At 39.1% G+C, this 18,552-nt stretch overlaps 1 protein-coding gene across 2 annotated transcripts; it reads right to left on the bottom strand.

Moving 5' to 3' along the window:
• Window positions 1-972: 972 nt before the first annotated feature.
• Window positions 973-15,735, bottom strand: znf330 (zinc finger protein 330). Of its 2 annotated transcripts, XM_055221886.1 has the most exons (9): window positions 14,556-15,735; window positions 14,460-14,479; window positions 4,961-5,031; window positions 4,807-4,883; window positions 3,210-3,336; window positions 3,035-3,139; window positions 2,857-2,903; window positions 2,424-2,541; window positions 973-1,357 (listed from the first exon to the last, which is right to left on the bottom strand). In XM_055221886.1, exons 1-9 carry the CDS (start codon window positions 14,673-14,675, stop codon window positions 1,095-1,097), a joined length of 948 nt encoding a protein of 315 aa, XP_055077861.1. In that variant the 5' UTR covers window positions 14,676-15,735; the 3' UTR covers window positions 973-1,094. The 2 variants fall into 2 exon arrangements, with proteins under 2 accessions (XP_055077861.1, XP_055077865.1); XM_055221890.1 differs by lacking the exon at window positions 14,460-14,479 and having other exon boundaries at window positions 979-1,357; window positions 14,556-14,636.
• Between the last annotated feature and the right edge of the window lie 2,817 nt (window positions 15,736-18,552).

Here is an 18,552-nt window from a genome sequence, read left to right as displayed (position 1 = left end):
GGCAGTACGGTGGCTGAGTGGCTCATGCCTCACAGCAAAAAGGTTTGGTTCGCTCCCCGGGTCGCCCAGGCCTTTCTGTGTGGAGTTTTGCATGTTTCTCCCCGTGTCTGGATGGGTTTCCTCCGGGTACTCCGGTTTCCCCCATCAACCAAAACATGAACGCCCTTCGAGACAACTGTTGTTGTGATTTTGGGCATTACAAAAATAAAATGAATTGAACTGAATGTACTGTAGGAGCCACTAAAACACCATAATGTATAACTGTCAATGTTGATAATAATCTTGAAGACATACAGTATTTAAAATGAATTAAAAAATATAAACATGTCCTTAGTGTATTAATTATTAAATAATTGTTGACCTACTTTGAAATTTAAATCTAGTTAGATACTTTTTGTGTTTTTGGAAACTTATCTGTGCCTCTGAAGTCAGCTTAAAACTTTTAAAATATACAATATAAAATTAAAAAAATTGAGTGGGTAAACATCAACATATAACACATACTCCATACATAAATATATTTAAAAATATTTTTACGTCAGTTCTAATGCTGATCTATTCTTAGTTACAAAAACTTTGGACATAATGTGTAATTTATTTGTTATAATTTGGTGTTTTCTCGTGACAATTGTCCAATCAGAAAGCTGAATCTGCCTCACGTGACTCTCTCATTTGAGTGCCAGCCTTCAAAGGCAGGGACAGCAACAGCACAGCAGAGCTCTGGTCATGGTGTTCGTTACAACAACAAAACTGGTCAAACACTGGAGTCACAGCTGGACCGGGTACATTCTAAGCGAGGCATTAGGCACTGTAAAACTGAGGTTCAGTTGTGATGTAGAACCTTTTTTAAGAGAGAGCAGGTTACATACAGTTCCTTTCAGTTCAATTCAATTAGTTTTGATTATCTTGAAAATTTCACATTTAATTTATGCTTATGCTTTGCAAATTGCACCCAAAACAAAACAAGATATTGAGCCATCATATAGATTTTTATTGTTGTTGTTTTTTTTAATGTTGTGTATATATTCCAAGAAGGATGTTGCAAAACCCTATTTTCATATTTGGTCTCCATAATGTGCAAAATGTGATTTGATCTAAGAAGTTGTCGCTAGTTTCAGAGTCGACATTGACTCAGTTGTGGTTTCTTCTTGTGAGTCTTCCTCCTCATCCTCATCTTCCTCTTCCTCATCTTCCTCATAATCATCGTCATCGTCATCATCATCTCCGTAGTCTTCCTCGTCACCTCCACCACCAGATGCCAGATTCTTCCAGTACGAGTCATAACCGGATGCACCGCCACTATAGTAATCGTTGTCCTCATCAACGCAACTCTGCCGGCCAAACTTCAGGGAGCGTGCTGAATAAGAACAACATGTAGTCATTTATCAAGAGACACAGCAACACAGCATAACTGCACGAATTAGAGGTGCTGCGCAGTCTGGAGTACCATCTGTTGGTGGGTCAGGGAACTCCAATTAGGCTCATGGGCTGCTGGATTTACCCTGAACAAAACTAGATCTACTCCTTTTGCTGATTTGAATGCCAGAAAAAAACTTGCCTTGGTACTTTGATCGGACTTTGGTGAAAAAATATTTTGTTGTCCGTATTAAACACTCTGTGCTAACCACCCACTTTTCTTTGATAAGCTCATTTTTGCAGAAGGGCTGATATGGGAATAAGAGAGTAATACACAAGAACAAGGTTGATGTAGCTGAAGTGCACATATTTTAGGGAAATTGTGGCAGTACAGGGGAAAGGTAAATTGATCCTTACCCATTTTAATATAATTTGGCCATGTTCAGTGGGCCGGATTAATAAGGCCAAAGTGCCGTGTGTGGCCCCCCGGCCATAGTTTGCCCACCCCTGTGCTAAGATCTTGGCAACAATGTGGAATGGTGCATGTTAGACTGCTGCTAATTTACAGCAAAGTCAATAGCAACATTAGACCAACATGTTTTCTAATGAAGGCTGAAGCGGAATAGATCTGGATGATGTTCCATTTATGTCGTAATTCGGAGGTTTGTTTCTCAAGATGTGTTTTGGTTGTCAAGATGATTGTCAAATCAGAAAGCAGAATCTGCCTCACATAACTCTCTCAATCAAGTTTCAACACTGAATTCCAGTTGGTTAAAACCTAAAATGCCCTATCTAAACACCAGCACCTGCAGCCAAGCATTAATCATTGCTAGTGCAGCCTCTGCAGCTCGGTGAGTGAATTCTGGAGTTTCAGATCTTTCACAAGAGGCCTGTCCATAAACTACGAAAAAGTTGTATGTGTCCTCCATCTGCAGTTGAAACACCCATGCACCTTCACCGGACTCTGTCTGATCATTTCATTTTCCAACTTACTGTAGCAAACAACAGGAAATAAACAGGTGTAGTAGTAATAGGAGGTGCTCTCCTCACTCGGCCCACAGACTTACTGGACATGCTCAGATCTTTGGTCTCCTGGGTCTCATGACCACACTTGGGGCAGGGAGGTGCTTTGCCTTTCTCCTGTTTAAACACTTTGCTCTTAGCATGGTCATCGCAGTAGCAGGCCTGAAAAAAAAAAAAAAAAAAAGTCATACCTCTGAGTGACTGATTATAGTTTCAGGAAAGGATTGTATTGTTATTGTTATTGTTAATATTACATTACATTACATTACATTATATTATATTATATTATTGCTGTATTATTTTACATACAGCCATTTAGTTTATCAAACTAGTCCTTACATTTAAGTCAGAACATATTTAAGTCTGCACTCACTGACTTAAATCTGCCATCTAAGAGTACAAGATAAATCACCCATGTGTATTTTAAAATGTGGGTATGTCATTTATATGAGTATGAGCCTAACAATAATAACTCACCTTACAGCGCAGACATGAGTGCTGGCCCAGTCTGTTGCATGAAACGCCTAAAAACACATCAAAGAAAGAGCAAGAAAAAAAAAGATCAATACACCCTGTATTTGCAAGTACCCTGCAGTCATGTATAATGTGTGCTGTGAATTATTCAATTACCCATCAACCGCAAAATCAGACTCACATTTGAATGTTTCTGCCTGAAGAACCTGGCAACTAGCCTGGTGCTCAAACTGATCATCCTCACACAAGAAGTTTTGACAGAAGGAGCAGCGGAATATCCTCCCTCCTGTTGAAAGTCAAATCAATGTGAAACTGTCATGTTTTTTGCTCCGGTATGAGAGACAAGACAGAGTTACCATGATCCCAGACGCCCCGGTCACACTCAATACAATCGGCATCAACAAGAGGACACGCACAGGCGTGAGTGCTCAGGCATTTCCGGCTGTGGCAAACCCAGGCCTCGCAGAAGTCACACACTGCCCCCTGGTGGATGCAGAAGCACACACAAACAGGTGGAATTGAAGTTTGAGAATGAGGTGGAAGAAATACATACAAAATGATTATCGAGCAATAAGCTTTACTTTTTGAAATAGTGTATCAAAGTTCCTCTCCTAAACTTACAGTGCAAATAAAAATCTATAAGCGATAGCACATAATTTAAAATTTTGCTCGTCATGACGTTAACTTTGGATGTAATCAGAACCATTCTTAGTTTCATTTCCCTATTTGTTTGGCAGGGACACTGCAGTCAGACATATTTCCCTATGTGGATAATAAAGTGTGCCTTAAAGAGATCACATCACATATTTAGATTACTAGGTTACCTTTTATTGTTCTGAAAAATGCTATATTTGCCGATAACAGGGTGTAATCATTTTTTTCGTTTTTCATGCTCCAAGTTAAAAGTCACTCCCCTTCGGAGTACTATCAAATTACAATCGCTGTGCATTACGCTAATGAAACTACAGTACTACATACCGCATCAGGTGTGTAAAGCTGTAGTGTCTTGTTTTGGATCATGCTTATATTGCTGCATATTTATGGGGATTGTCGTGTGGGAGCATGATGACATAGGCTTGTGGGCGGAGCATTGTACAAATCTTACAGCTAATCCGTAAGAAGGGTTCGAATAGGGCCTAGGAGACATCGCTAAAATACTCAAACATGCAAGGATGACACTGTGGCTGCAAGCCTTATGTACATGGACATCGGTGACCTATATGGTGGCAATGTTTTCAATGTACTGTCCCTGTCAAATAAATAAATAAAAATAAAATAAATAAAACCACTTCAGGTTTTTGATGAGTGAACAACACTATAATATGGTAGAAAGCCAATAGTACAGGTAAACAATATTCAATATTTCATCATAGTTTATGCAGTCTTGTTAATTCTGCGACAACGTAGCTACTCAGCACAAAGTCTTTATTTGAAACTGCGACAAAGATATAGACTATGGATCACTATCTTTATTTGAGTTCAAATTTATGCATGAATGCTACTTTTGGCTGCAGTACAACCAATACATGTGATATCAGTGATGATATCACATGTATTGGTTGTATGATTTTCACAAACCACTTGTGTCAGGTAAAACAGGGCAGTAAACTACTCAAATTATTAGTTAAATCTGATTTGAAATGCTTTGCTTATTGAAATTATTAATTGTCAATTTTATTTTGCAATGGAGGTCTCGGGTCGGTTGCTTAATTTTGGAGTGTCAACCATAGTCTGCAGATAGATAGATACTTCATTGATGTCAAGGGAAATTCAAGTTCAGCTGAAGCAAAGTACTGTACTTCTCAGTTGCCTTTGTGTCAAAGGTCTCAGTGCAGCATAACAGGTCTCTATTCTTTATACAGTCTGTGGTCCTGACCTGAAAAGTTTGGCAACCCCTGTGTTAGCTGCCATGATCAGATTTTAAACTGACAACTTGGCACCCTCATAACTTACCACCATTGCCATTCCAGTTGTGTAGATGCCTGGATGTTTGATGACACAATCTGATGGCTTCATGCACTTCATTTTACCTGAGAGGACACATAACATTTTATTCTATTTCAATGTATGAAACAAATAAATACCACATTTGACAAGATTTACTGACCGCACTGAGCACACACTGGGAGCTTCTGAACAGCAGAGCAGAAATAGCAGAATGCCCTGTTCTTCTGTGTCCTACAAACATAAAATGAAAGGCCCTATAATACTGCAGTTACCGCCTCAATAACATATCCAGAGTTGCGTTTTGTTTCATTCACACGTTTGCCTAAAAACATTATTTATACATCAATCAGCCAATCAATAGTTCAATGCTCAAACATGGATAGAGCCCAAAAAACAATAAACAATAAAATAAAACCAAATGTGGATCAAAAAATAAAAAATGAAATAAAAGCAAAAGTATTCATCTCCCTGGAACTTTTTCAAATTTTATCAAGTCACAACCACAAATTAAAATATTTTTTAATTTGAATCTTATGTGAATAAGTAACACAAAATGGTACATGAGTGTCAAGTAGACAGATAATTATACATCATTTCCAGATTAAAAAAATAAAATAAAATAATACAAAACTGAAAAGTGCAGCGAGCAAAAATATTTTCAGCCCCTTAAGTCAATACTTTGTGGAACCGCCTTTTGCTGCAATTACAGCTGCAAGTCTTTTGGGGTATGTCTTCACCAGTTAGCACACCTACAGACTGAAATTTTTGCCCATTCTTCCTGGCAAAACAGTTCAAGCTCTGTCAGACTTGATGGAGATCATTTGTGAACTGCAGTTTTGCAGAGCTTGCAACAGATTCCCAATTGGATTTAGGTCCGAACTTTGACTGGGCCATTCTAACACATGAGTATGTTTTGCTTTAAACCATTCCATTGTCGCTTTGGGTTTATGTTTAGGATTGTTGTCCTGCTGGAAGGACAGCAGGACAGTCTCAAGCCTTTTGCCGACTCCAAGATTGGAGTTTCTTCCAAGATTGCCCTGTATTTAGCTCCATCCACCTTCCCATCAACTCTGACCGGCTTTCCTGTTCCAGCTGAAGAAAAGCACCCCCACAGCATGATGCTGTCACCACAGTGTTTGACTGTGGGGATGGTGTGTTCAAAGTGATGTACAGTGTTAGTTTTCCTCCACACGTAGCGTTTTGCTTTTAGGCCAAAAAGTTAGATTTTGGTCTCATCAGACCAGAGCACCTTCTTCCACATGTTTGCTTTGTCCTTCAAATGACTTCTAGCGAACTGTAAACAAGACTTCTTATGGATGGTTTTCAACAATGGCTTTCTTCTTGCCACTCTTCCATAAAAAACAGATTTGTGTAGTGCACAATTAATAGTTGTCCTGTGAACAGATTCCCCCACCTGAGCTGTGGATCTCTGCAGCTCTTCCAGAGTCACCATGGACCTCCTGGCTGCATCTCTGATGAGTGCTCTTCTTGTTCGTTCTGTATGTTTTGGTGGACAGCTATGTCTGGGTAGGTTTGTAGTTGTGCCATACTCTTTCCATTTCTGGATGATGGATTAAACAGTGTTCCTTGAGATGTTCAACACTTGGGAAATCGTTTTAGATCCAAGCCCTGCTTTAAACCACCAGAACTTTTTTTCTGACCCGTTTGGTGTGCTCCTTTGACTTCATTTTGTGGTTTGCTCCCCAACACTCTCAACAAACTTCTGTGGAGTTCACAGCACAGCTGCATTTATACTGAGACAAGATTACACACAGGTGGACTCGTCATTAGGTCTTCTTTCTTTCCAAAATCATCAGGCAACTTCTAAATGCAATTGGTTGCATGCAGGAAAAAGGGGGCTGAATAATTTTGTACGCTGCACTTTTAAGTTTTTTATTTTTAAAAGATTTGGAAATCTTGTAAAATATTTCCTTCCACTTCACACTTGTGTGCCATTTTGTGTTGCTCATTGACAAAAATGCTAAGAAAATGTATTTAAATATGTGGTTGTGATGTGACAATATGTGAAAAAGTTCCGGGGGGATGAATATTTTTGCAAGCCACTGTAAAAGCCAATCTGAATAAATAAGTTTTGAGCCTGGATTTAAACAGGCCAAAGTCTATGATAGTGCACAAATCAGGGGGCAGATTGTTCCAACGTCTGGGGCCAGCAACAGAGAAAGCCTGATCACCCCAGTTTTTGAGCCTGGCTCTGGGGACTTCCAACAAGAGTTGGTTGCTTGACCTTAATACTCTATTTGAGCTGTGGACAGATAAGAGTTCAGTCAAATAGGATGGAGCAAGACTATTAAGATCTTTAAAAACAAACAATAACATTTTAAAAGAAACTGGAAGCCAATGAAGAGATAAAAGGATTGCAGTGGTGTGCTGACATCTGAGGGTGTTGGTTAAAAAATGAGCTGTTGTGTTACGCACGAGCTGGAGGCAACAGCGGCTGGACTGGGACACATCGACATAAAGCGCATTACAGTAATCTATTCTGGAGCTGACAAAGGCGTGAATAATCTTTTCAAGCTCGACGCAATTAAAAAAAGGCTTTACTTTCGATAAAAGGCATCTTGATAAAAAACTTGATCTGTCAAACTTAAAATTGCTATCAAAAATGACTCAGATTACTTACAGTTGATTTTAACTTTGACGATAACCAACCAAAATCTGAAGAAGAGTCACCACATAAAATATACAGTTTTGTCCTCATTTACGTGAACGAAATTCTGACAACCACATCTTTATGTCTGTAATACAGTCACTTATAGATTTAAGAGCACCACTTTTGTTTGAACAAACAGGTAAGTAAATCTGCAGGTCATCTGCAGTTTGCCTTCTCTTTTAAAGCCATCAAGGAATGGAACAGGCTTCAAGAAAATCTTAAGAACATAGCAGATTATCACAGCTTTTCATGGGCTGTTAAAAACTGGCTTCTTGACCATCAGTCCTGCTCACACTAAAAATACCACACGGGTATTCAGCCATCAGATGTTACCCTCGTGGGTACCATCTGATGGCCACTAGATTACCAGATCATGAGTGTCATAGTACTGTCTTAGTGTCATATTACTGTCTTGTTTACATTTATAATACCAATAAGGTACAGAGCTATCAGATGCTACCCTCGTGGGTATCATCTGATAGCGACTACACTGTATTTATTCTGATAGTTGTTGCATTTTTTTCTATGTCTTGCACTTTAATAACTTGTAGTTTGCAGTATGTACTGAAAATTTTGCACACACTTGTACATTGTCTTTTGTATTGCAGTTTTTATATGTGAATTGTTTTTAATGTTTGTGACACCAAGGACTATGGATGGAAATTAGCATTTTGCTAAATCTGGTGCAGCCATCTTTTTAATGTATCTGCACATTGTCCTTCAAATAAATAAATAAATAAATAAAAAGAACAATAAAAAGTGGTCGACTATGTCAAAAGCAGCTGTTAAGTCCAACATAACTAAAACCACAGAGGGTTTAGCATCAACAGACAGGGCACTGTCACTGTGCACTTTCAGTAGTGCAGACACTCTTGTGCTGTGACCTGAACCTAGGCTTTGCTTTCTAAAAACAGTTTCAATTGCATAAAAACTACTTTTTCAAGAACCTTTGAAATAAAAGTCAAGTCATCTCAGACTCCACTTTGTCAATAAAAAAGTGTAAAATGTCCTTACAGGTGGAAACATTGGCATCAATTTAAGCGTGGTTTTCCACAACCTAATCGAGTTTGCAATTAAGCCTTTTAAGGTGTGTTCACACTGGGGTGTCAGGGGCATCGAGTTCACATGCAAAGTCTATGGTGGACGCACGTATTGGCCATCCTGCATTTTTGCGGCGCATCTTCAAGCGTCAGGGCAGTGCGAATCTGGAGTTGACATAGTGCGTCTTGAGCATCCGGGCGTCAGACACTTTGTTCGCGACTTGAAGCTTAATTATTTTTAAGCTTAATTATAGTGGGCGCACCAGCTACCCAGACACACCGCAAAGCCGATAGCCTCCGTTGATGGGTTTTATGTAATAAATACAGTAAAGTCACTCTCTCAACCTGGGCTGCATCTTTCGCAAAGACACAGGGAAAACAAAACATTCAATGGCACTTGCAGATCGCAACGGACGCGTCCATGAGACTGCCCTCAAATGCAAAGGCGTCCAACTAGAGACGTCCAACTAAAGGTGTCCAACACGTTCTTGACGCCCCGGCATTCAGTGATCCATGTGTGTGACATTGAGTCGTACTCTTTCTTGTAATCAATCCAGGCAGTGCACAGGTTGGTCTGACAGATTCTGCAGTCTTGGACAACTGTTCGATCTACTAGGAATTGGTGTTTGGTTCCTCATGTATTGATCCATGTGCCCACTTATCTTAGCCGTGATGATGCCTGACATGAGCTTCCATGTTGTGGAGAGACAGGTTATTGGCCGATAGTTGGATCAGACTGTACCCTTTGAGGGATCCTTCTGGATCAGGATCGTAAGCCCTTCGGTTAGCCATTTGTGCTGCCAGGTGCTCATGGAAAGCAGTGAGTTTCTTTAGCCAGTAGGTGTGGATCATGTCAGGGCCTGGTGTAGTCCAGTTTTTTATACCTGAGACTCTTTCCTGGATGTCTGCATTGTGGTGACTGGATTCCGTTCAGGGAGATTGCTGCAGTCTTCCCTCAGAGCCACGAGCAACTGTGCATAACTGTTATGTGATGCCTCCTTCTCCCATATGCCTTTCCAGTGCAGTTCAGTTTCCAGCCTTGGTGGGTCTCCTCTGGTTGTTATCCTGCCATTGAGCGTACACTTTCACCGGTTGTGTTGCAAACAGATGGTTTATTTGTCTGGCTTCATTATCTCACGTGTAGTGAAATGAACAATAGCAACGAAAATCAAGGTGTAGAATTTTTCACAAAGCAAAAACCAACTGGAAAATTCAGATGTAATAGCCCGTCAGAGCGCGCATCAGCGGCAGCAGCTACAGCAAGGCACCAATCCACTCGACAAATACGGTAAGCAAACGAGATGCGTCATTTGTCAGAGCACATACCACTGTTTTAAAGATTGTCCTCGTCTGAGAAATGAAGTAAAGTTGACTGAAGATGAAAATGTGGAAGAGCCCTGTTTACTAAAGCTGCGATAACTGACTCTGACTTGACACGGCTTGCACATGTACTGTATGTGGTCAAAGTGGCTGGACAGTTACGCGAAGGATCTTACCAGATGACAAATTGACAAACTGTTGCAAACGGAATCTCCCAGCTGCCAACCATTTAGATGGTCAAGTTGTGTACTCCAACAGAAAAGTGAAACTCCCAGCCAAAATAGGACAAAGTGCCACAATGAAACTGAAGTAGTCCCCTGCTGATATTCCTCTCTTGTAGAGAGCAGGAACTGTTTAAGACATGGAGAATGACAGTTGTCATGTTCAAGCAGCCTGTATCTCTAGCGCTCACTAGTTCAAGACATTATTGTCTGGACGTTAGAGATGTAAATGCAGAAGTGAGCCATAATGTCAAAGATGTCCTGGTTGTTACAGCAGATATGTACTTAAAAGAAAAGCGTAAAGTTCTCCTGAAATTTGGCAAGCAGTTTAGCCACACCTCTACAGACAGGCTGCAGAAGCTTATCCAGAGCTCTGGAAATACTGATCAAGACAGTCCTATCACCTGCAAGAAATCATTCATGATTGTGAAATATGTCAAAGATATAACAGAACAAAGCCCAAGCCTGCTGTTGGTTTGCCTTTAGCCTCAGAGGACAATGAAACAGCGGCAATGGATCTACATGAGCTGGAACATGGTGTACAATACCTCCACATCATCGACCACTTCACACGCTTCAGTGCTGGAAACATCATGAGGACCAAAAACCCGCCGGAGATCCTTAACTCTTTTATTCACTTGTGGATAAGTGTCTGTGGAGCACCAAAACGATCTAGACTGACTGGCAGAGAGTTCAACAATGAAAAGATACAAGACATGGCAGAAAACTTCAACACTGAAACAAAGACTACAGCAGGACACAGCCCATGGAGCAACGAGTTGTTGGAAAGACACAACATGATATTGACAGACATCCTCATGAAGGTGAAACTAGATGTGGGTGGCCTTAGACTGGGCCCTTATGGCTAAGAACAGTATGATCAATGTGCATGGTTATAGCCCACACCAGCTAGTATTTGGTCAAATCCCTAATCTCCTTTCTGTTTTGGTTGATAAGCTACCTGCTCTAGAGGGCACAACTGTTAGCACCAGAGTAGGGCAGCACATAGTGGCACTAAATGCCTCCACGAGCTTTCACAGAGGTGGAATGCTCAAAAAGAATAAGTAAGGCACTACGCAAGCAGCTCAGGCCTACAGATGACAAGTATCCGACAGAAGACAGAGTGTGCTACAAACGAGCTGACAGTACAAAATGGAAAGCTTCAGGTGTATTTATTGGTTAGGATGGATCAGTGGTGTTTATCAGACATGGGGGAATCCTTGTACGCTTGCACTAGTCCATGTTAAGTGAATGCACAAGATGAAAAAACATATATCCCGCAAAGCTCCTGAAACCAGCACAGAACATAAAAACACAGTGACAAATGATGTGTCAGAATACCCTAAACAAATTAACGTGACACTATCGTGACACAGTCATGTAACTTCTGATTTAAAATTGAAAACAAGGCAGAAAGTTACATTTACTAACAGCAGAAGATGGTGTTCAGCACAATGCCAAAGTCTTAAGCAGAGAAGGGAAATCCAAAGGCTAAAGATTGGCACAATGTGCAATATCTTGAACCTGATGGCAGTGACGGACAAAAGCAAGCATGTGTTGACAACCTTGACAATGAGTCTGAAAATGTAGATGCTGATGTACTTTTTGCTAAAGATATGTCTTTTGATAGTGCTAAACAGCAAGAAATCGAGAATTGGAAAAATAATGTTTTTGAGGTCACAGACAGCTGTCAAAAATGTGTAGATGGGGAGTCTGTAAACCCAAAGAAACACCAAATGGTATCGTCCCAAAGGCACGGTTTGTAGCAAGATGTTTTGGAGAGGCAAATATTCAGAGTTCACCAAAAGAGCCTCCCTTTACTGGTACAACAAGGTTAAAGAACTGATGCTGAACACTGGTGGTAAGATGTCTTGTAGATGTCATGTTTATGGTTTTCTTTAGGAAGGATCAGAGTACTTTGTAAAAAATGTGATTCCTGTACTTAAGTCTGCCTTTCATATAGGGTGAGTAGGACGATGACATGAACACAGCTGGTCATAAAGTATTAGTTCCTCTGCACAATTACAATAAAAATCTGCAACCAGTCAATTTACGGGCAGCTTGGGCTGTGCAGAGGGTGCTTTTTTAAACGAAACAGAGACAGAGCAGCTCAGCTCCAAAATAGAACAGATGTTGTGGGTTGTTAAACAAACAAGGACAGATGTAATGTCTGACACGTGTAACCTGTCGTCCAACATTAAAAATGCTACTGTCCAGTCTATGCATGAAGTGAACAAAGTGGTCTGTAAACGTAAGTCAGAGAAGGTCACACTTACATCAGCACTGTTTGCTTAGTGCTGAAACTTAAGTCTAGTTGTCTTCAGTGATGCTTCTCTTGACAATCTTGCAGATGGTGGTTCAGAGTCTGGAGGAGTTCTGATTGCACTCATGGGTACAGGTGGCAAGTTTTCCCCTTTGTTTTGGCAGTCTAAGAAGATCAGACGTGTGGTGAGAAGCACTCAGGCAGGAGAAATCCTTGCCATGTCAGATGGTATAGACCAGGGGTCAGCAACTCGTGGTTCTTTCATTCTTGTGTATTTTATTTGTGTTTTTTTTAGCATAAAGGTAAAAAAAACAACAACAATATATATATATATATATATATATATATATATACGGTGTCGTATATCTTCATTTTAGATGTCAAAAAGTATTTGTGGCTCCCAGTGTTTTTTTTCCATGAAAACTGGGTCCAATTGGCTCTTTGGGTGTTAAAGGTTGCCAACCCCTGGTATAGACAATACAGTGTTTCTGGCCACACTGTTTTCTGAGCTCACTACTGAAAATGCTTGTCTGAATGCTCTTCCCTTTATCTGTGTTCACTGTTTAATACACTAAAACCTACTAAGCAGGTCACATAGAAGAGGCTCAGGCTAGAAATAAGCAGCATCAAATAGTCCAAGAAAATAAAAGAGGTCTGTTTTTCAGAGGCTAAGTCACAGCTTGCTGACTGTCTGACTGAAAAGGGAGCCTCACCCCTTATGCTTCTCAAAGCAGTAGATGAGGGTTCATGGTTACTGTAATTTTTTTTTTGTTCACCCGAAAACTTTTTGTCATTGTGCCACTAATGCTCTTGTGTGCAGTTATTGTTCAAAAAGAAGGGTGTTACCTTAATAAAGCACACTTAAAATATTACTTGAATGTCCCTTTTTTTTTTTTCTTTAATGAGTGAAAGAGATTGTTAACTTCCCATGCTATGTGATGTTCTATATACGTCACGTGAGGGGTGTTTCATGAAGATAGTAGCGGAATACAAAAAATCTCTGGAATAAGATCTTCGTGGTTTGGGAATTTATGACTTTAACTTCCAGGCTGATGTCTTGAGATGTTGCTTCAGTATTTCAACATAGTGTTCTTTCCTCAAGATGCCATCTATTTTGTGAAGTGCACCAGTCCCTCCTGCATGCAGCAAAACAACCCCAAAACATGATGCTGCCACCCCTGTATTTCAGTTGGGATGGTGTTCTCAGCCTTGCAAGCTTCCCCTTTTTCCTCCAAACGTAATGCTCATTGCGGCAACAGTTCAATTTTAGCTTTGTCAGACCACAGGACATATCTAATGTTTCTATTGGAGTAATAGCTTCTTCCTGGCAGAGTAGCCTTTCAGCCCATTTCGGTACAGTACACATTTCACTGTGGACAACTTCACAAGCGCTTTTGCTTTTGTTCTTGGGTTGACATTTTGGAACCTGTCTCCTTCCTGAGTGGTATGAAGGCTGGACATTCCCATGGTGTTTATACCTGAGTATAATTGTTTGAACAAATAAACATGGCACCTTTAGGCATCTGGAAATTGCACCCAAGGATGAACCAGACTTGTGCAAGTCCACAACTCTCTTCCTGATATCTTGGCTGATTTCTTTTGGCTTTCCCATGATGTTACATAAAGAAACAGCATAGTATATCCACAGGTGTGCATCTAATTAACTCAAATGTTGTCAATAAAACTAACCAAAGCTTCCAAAAACATGACATCATCATTTGGGTTTTCCCATATTGTTTAAATGCATAGTATCTTACTGTATGTAAATTTCTGATTTTGAAGAACATAATGAAAAATGAAAAATCCTCTCATTATTCTGGAATTTTGGTAATCCTACCAGACCTAAAATAGGAAAGGTTTAGTCTGATTTCATGATTTCAATTTATGTATATTTTTATATAGTGTATATAAACTTCTGATTTCAACTGTATACATGTTCTTTTTCAGTTTTCAGTTTGAGAGAAACACTCAGCAGGATTTGTGTGTTACACATGTGAATGAAACAAAATGCAACTCCAGATATATTTGTGATGAGGAAACAACATTAAAACACAGATTAAAAATAATGCAATATAGGGCCGTTAAAATTTTATCCCAATGTTTTCTATCCAACTGCAATGTATACTGGAAAAACAATAACTTACCTCTGACATTTGTCACATTCCTACAAAAATGACAAAAAGCTAGTTAGCAAGATGCATACAATTTATGCCATGTCTGAAAGAACCGTGTCCACTCACCATATTGACATTGCAGGGATGCTTAGCCACATCAACATGTTTTTTATTTGCTCGAATCTGCTTTTCCCTCTCCTTACGATTCTCAGCCTTCTTACGTGCACCAGTCTTCTTTTTAGGCATTTTATTGCACCGAATTCCACACGAGTAGGCTATCTTGCAGGCATACAGGTATGTAAAAATAAAAAATTGTTAAGGCACGCTATAGAATATCTAGTGACTAGTGATGTGACGTTTGTGAACAAGTAGTGTTTTGTTTTAACAGTTCCTTAACGTGAATAGTTGGATCCAGATATCATTTTTTAAAAGTATATATTTTTATACTGATGAACAACTGAACTGACGCAAGAATCAGCAGAGGCAGAGCAGGTGACATCAGAGAGCTTTGTGCACAAAAAACATATTTGACATCATAATAACAGTTATTTTTTAAATTATTCTGCAGTATTTTATTTAGATTATGCATAATTCTAAAGGGTAGACACACTCCACTTCTCATCTTGAACCTTTTTAAACACATTTAAGCCTCGGTAATTTCTCTGTGATTAGTTTGTCGTTAAAATGAGTTCACATCGGCTTCTGTCATATAATAAATGGTAAAAGAGCCAGTCATTTGAACAACTCTTTAAAATGAACGGATCCAAAAGATTCGGATAACATTAAAAGAGTCGAAAGCCCCATCACTAGTAGTGACTATGTAACTTTTATGATGGGCTTCCGCCACCTGCTGGTATCCATGGAGAGGCTACTGGAATGTTACAATGTATGGCATTAAACGTATCCATCTTGCATTTAAGGAAACGCAAGTGATTTTATTGCTAAAATGAAGTCTTACTGTGAGCCTTTTGAGATATTTATCACGTATGGTCACAGAATAAAAAAGATAGTGTGGCATTTAAATGATGCGCTATGCGTGGTCCCACCTGTTTAGTGAAACTATCTAAAGTTCAAATGACTCTGATGTTGGTTAGCTAAGCTAGCAGCTATTGCAAGTTCACGTGGTAAAGAATTTTAACAAAAAAAACGTTGTTACTGTAACTTTTTGAGATTAAATGCGTTATTGCACATTGTCGTGTTATTACTTTTTAGAAAACGTGTAACGTGTTGATCGACAGCCTGTTTTTACCTGAACGCTTCTTAAATCTCCAGCTGCTGCTCGTCCGTCTTCAAAATTTGCTCGGGTGGAACCATATATTAGGATATATGGTTCCGAGGTCTTTTCACAAATGTGTGGACAATTTTATCCTAAGCACATTGTGTCTAGATTGTGTCGGTCACTAACAAAACCAAAGCAAATTTAATTAAAACATGGGATTCTTACAATCAACAAAGATTTATGTTCAACTATTTTCATTTGCTAGAAGATGAAACACATTCTCTTTAATTCAAGTCAGTGGGACAGTTGAAGAAGGTTGTTTGGGATTTGATTCCTTAAGTCATTCTAGGCAGTGCCTAGTGTCCTCCAGGCAAAGTATGACAGATTGCTTTATTATTCAATTTTATTTTATTAAAGGCAAGTTTTAGCATCTTTTTTTTAATTAACATAATGTGATTATTGGGATAATAGACATGTATTGACATTGCCAATTTACCCCTACTGGTAAGATCCTCTAATCAAGCCTAAATTTAAGTGATAGGGTGGGATGAGACACAATTTTCACTAGATGAGGCGAGACACAAGATTGGATCCATGAGGATGAGTTTATAATAAGTACATTGTGCCTTTAAATTGCTTTATTTAATATTTTTGCTGCCATTGTAGCACTTTTTTTAATCTAAAGCTTCTCCAGAGAAGCACTTAACCCCTTTTTGTCAAATTCAAATGTAAATATATGGAAAAATCTCCAAAAATAATTTTTCTTATATGTGCACAGTCTTTTGAAATGAAACGTCTTAACTCCTTGTCCAGTTGACAAATTTTATACATTTCACTGCTCATCCAAGCCACTTCTTCAGAACTTTCTTTTACTATTATCCCATTAAGGCAATTAATTAAAATGCTTGAAAATGCTGCTAAAAACTGAGGAATGGTGGGGAATAGAGATAGCAGTGTGCAACCTAAAGGCCATGAGGCCTTTAGGCAAAGAATGCCAGATGGAATGCCTGATGGCCTAAGAATGCCAAAGTAGATAATGTTGATGATTTCCTACTTTGCCTATAACATATATATTTAGAAGCAACAGAGCTATGCACTTTATGTTGAAGAATGCTTGTTTGACCCCTCATGCTCACAGCAGATTGTGGTGTGTTTATTTGCAAAACAGAGTAAACCTCTTGTCATCTATGGAGCTCAACAGTCCTGCCCATGTCGAAGTCCACTCCGGTTCCAGAAGTAAATTTTCAATTGATTTCTCCCATAGAGCTTCTTCAGTTATCATCACGCCATCCCGGCAAGCACCTTCAAACCCCACACTAGCAGTGGAAGTGGCTGAGAATTCCCATAGAAACTAAGGGGTTGGTCGCAATTAACAAACTATTAGAGTTAAAAAAGAGAGTAATTTAAAGAGAAATACCCAAATGCTTTTTGACACACTGTTAATTTGCTGAATGTTAACTGCCTGCTTAGAAATGTCGGCTGTAGAAAATAAAATCACAAATTAAAGTCAATCAATATTTTTTGTATGTTTATTACATTGACATAAGTGATCTAGCTGCTAATAGGCTACAACATCACCACATTAATTAGAGCACATTGTGCTTTTGCTATTTCATAAACGTTTAATTAAATGTTATAGGCACAGGGCTTTATAATAAAGTATATTTTTCACAAACATCTCCAAGGACCCTTTCTGATGATATAAGGTGAAATATTTAAAGATAAGTCATTTCATTTAATTACATGTGGCGTCCCTGTGGTCACGTGGTGCAGGAGCTCTACATTTAGAACAAATGTTAAGATTCCAAGAAAGAGGCTAACAGCTATGTGCTAATGTCCATAACACAATGTTTTAAGTGCAAAAAAGCCATTTAAAACGCAAGATTTGGCGAAATGTTTACAAAACAGAATTTAGATACATTTATAGTTATACATTATATGTCATTAGTACCACGCAGCTGATTACGACGGAGTATAAGGGTCAATTAAATAAAAAAAAAATATGCGGGCGCTACGGGAAAAAAAGTCGTAATATTACGAGAATAAAGTCGTATTTTTATGAGAGTATAGGCTGCTATGCGTGAATGAGTGACCAGTGCGTTGTGTGTTATGCAGAATTTGGAGCATTTTGTTCAGATAAACTTTCAACTGAGGTTTACCCACGATGGAATACTGTGTCTTTTAGCCCACCATCACCACACTATCATCAGTATAAGTACTTTGAAGGGAGAATGCAAGCATTTCAGTTGGTTTAGTCGGAGGAACCATAAAGATTTGGAAGAAATTGCTATATCTGAACAATTCTTCATATCGCACTGGTCACTCGTTCACGCACAGCAGCCTATATTCTCATAAAAATACGACTTTATTCTCGTAATATTACGACTTTAATGTCGAAATGCTACAACTTTATTATATATATATATATATATATATATATATATATATATATATATATATATATATATATATATATATATATATTATAAGTATATTATAAGTATATTATAAGTATATTATAAGTATATAAGTGACCCTTATACTCCGTCGTAGCTGATTAACCCTGAGCAAGCTTTCAAACTTTTAATATGAAGCTTTTTTTTTTTTTTTTTTTTTTTAAATCTATGACATAAATGAATGAGAAATTTACTTCCGGACCCGGGGCTAGCGGTGACTGTTGACCTCCATACAACACCCAGAACACAACAGAGCCTCTAAAAGGACTGGACGTGGACCATACACGACTACTGCCCCCGTCAGACCCTGCAGACCCCCGCCATGTACCCTGCCATGTACCCTGCTCTGTACCCTGCCCTGCCCTGTACTCACTGCTGGTGCAGACCCCTGCCCTGGACTTACTGCTGGACACGTGGGTGTGCCACGTGCTGCAGCGCAGCCAATAGC

Source organism: Periophthalmus magnuspinnatus, chromosome 1, assembly GCF_009829125.3.
Source record: "Periophthalmus magnuspinnatus isolate fPerMag1 chromosome 1, fPerMag1.2.pri, whole genome shotgun sequence".
NCBI lineage: Eukaryota > Metazoa > Chordata > Actinopteri > Gobiiformes > Gobiidae > Periophthalmus > Periophthalmus magnuspinnatus.
This window is presented reverse-complemented; position numbering and strand designations above follow the sequence as displayed.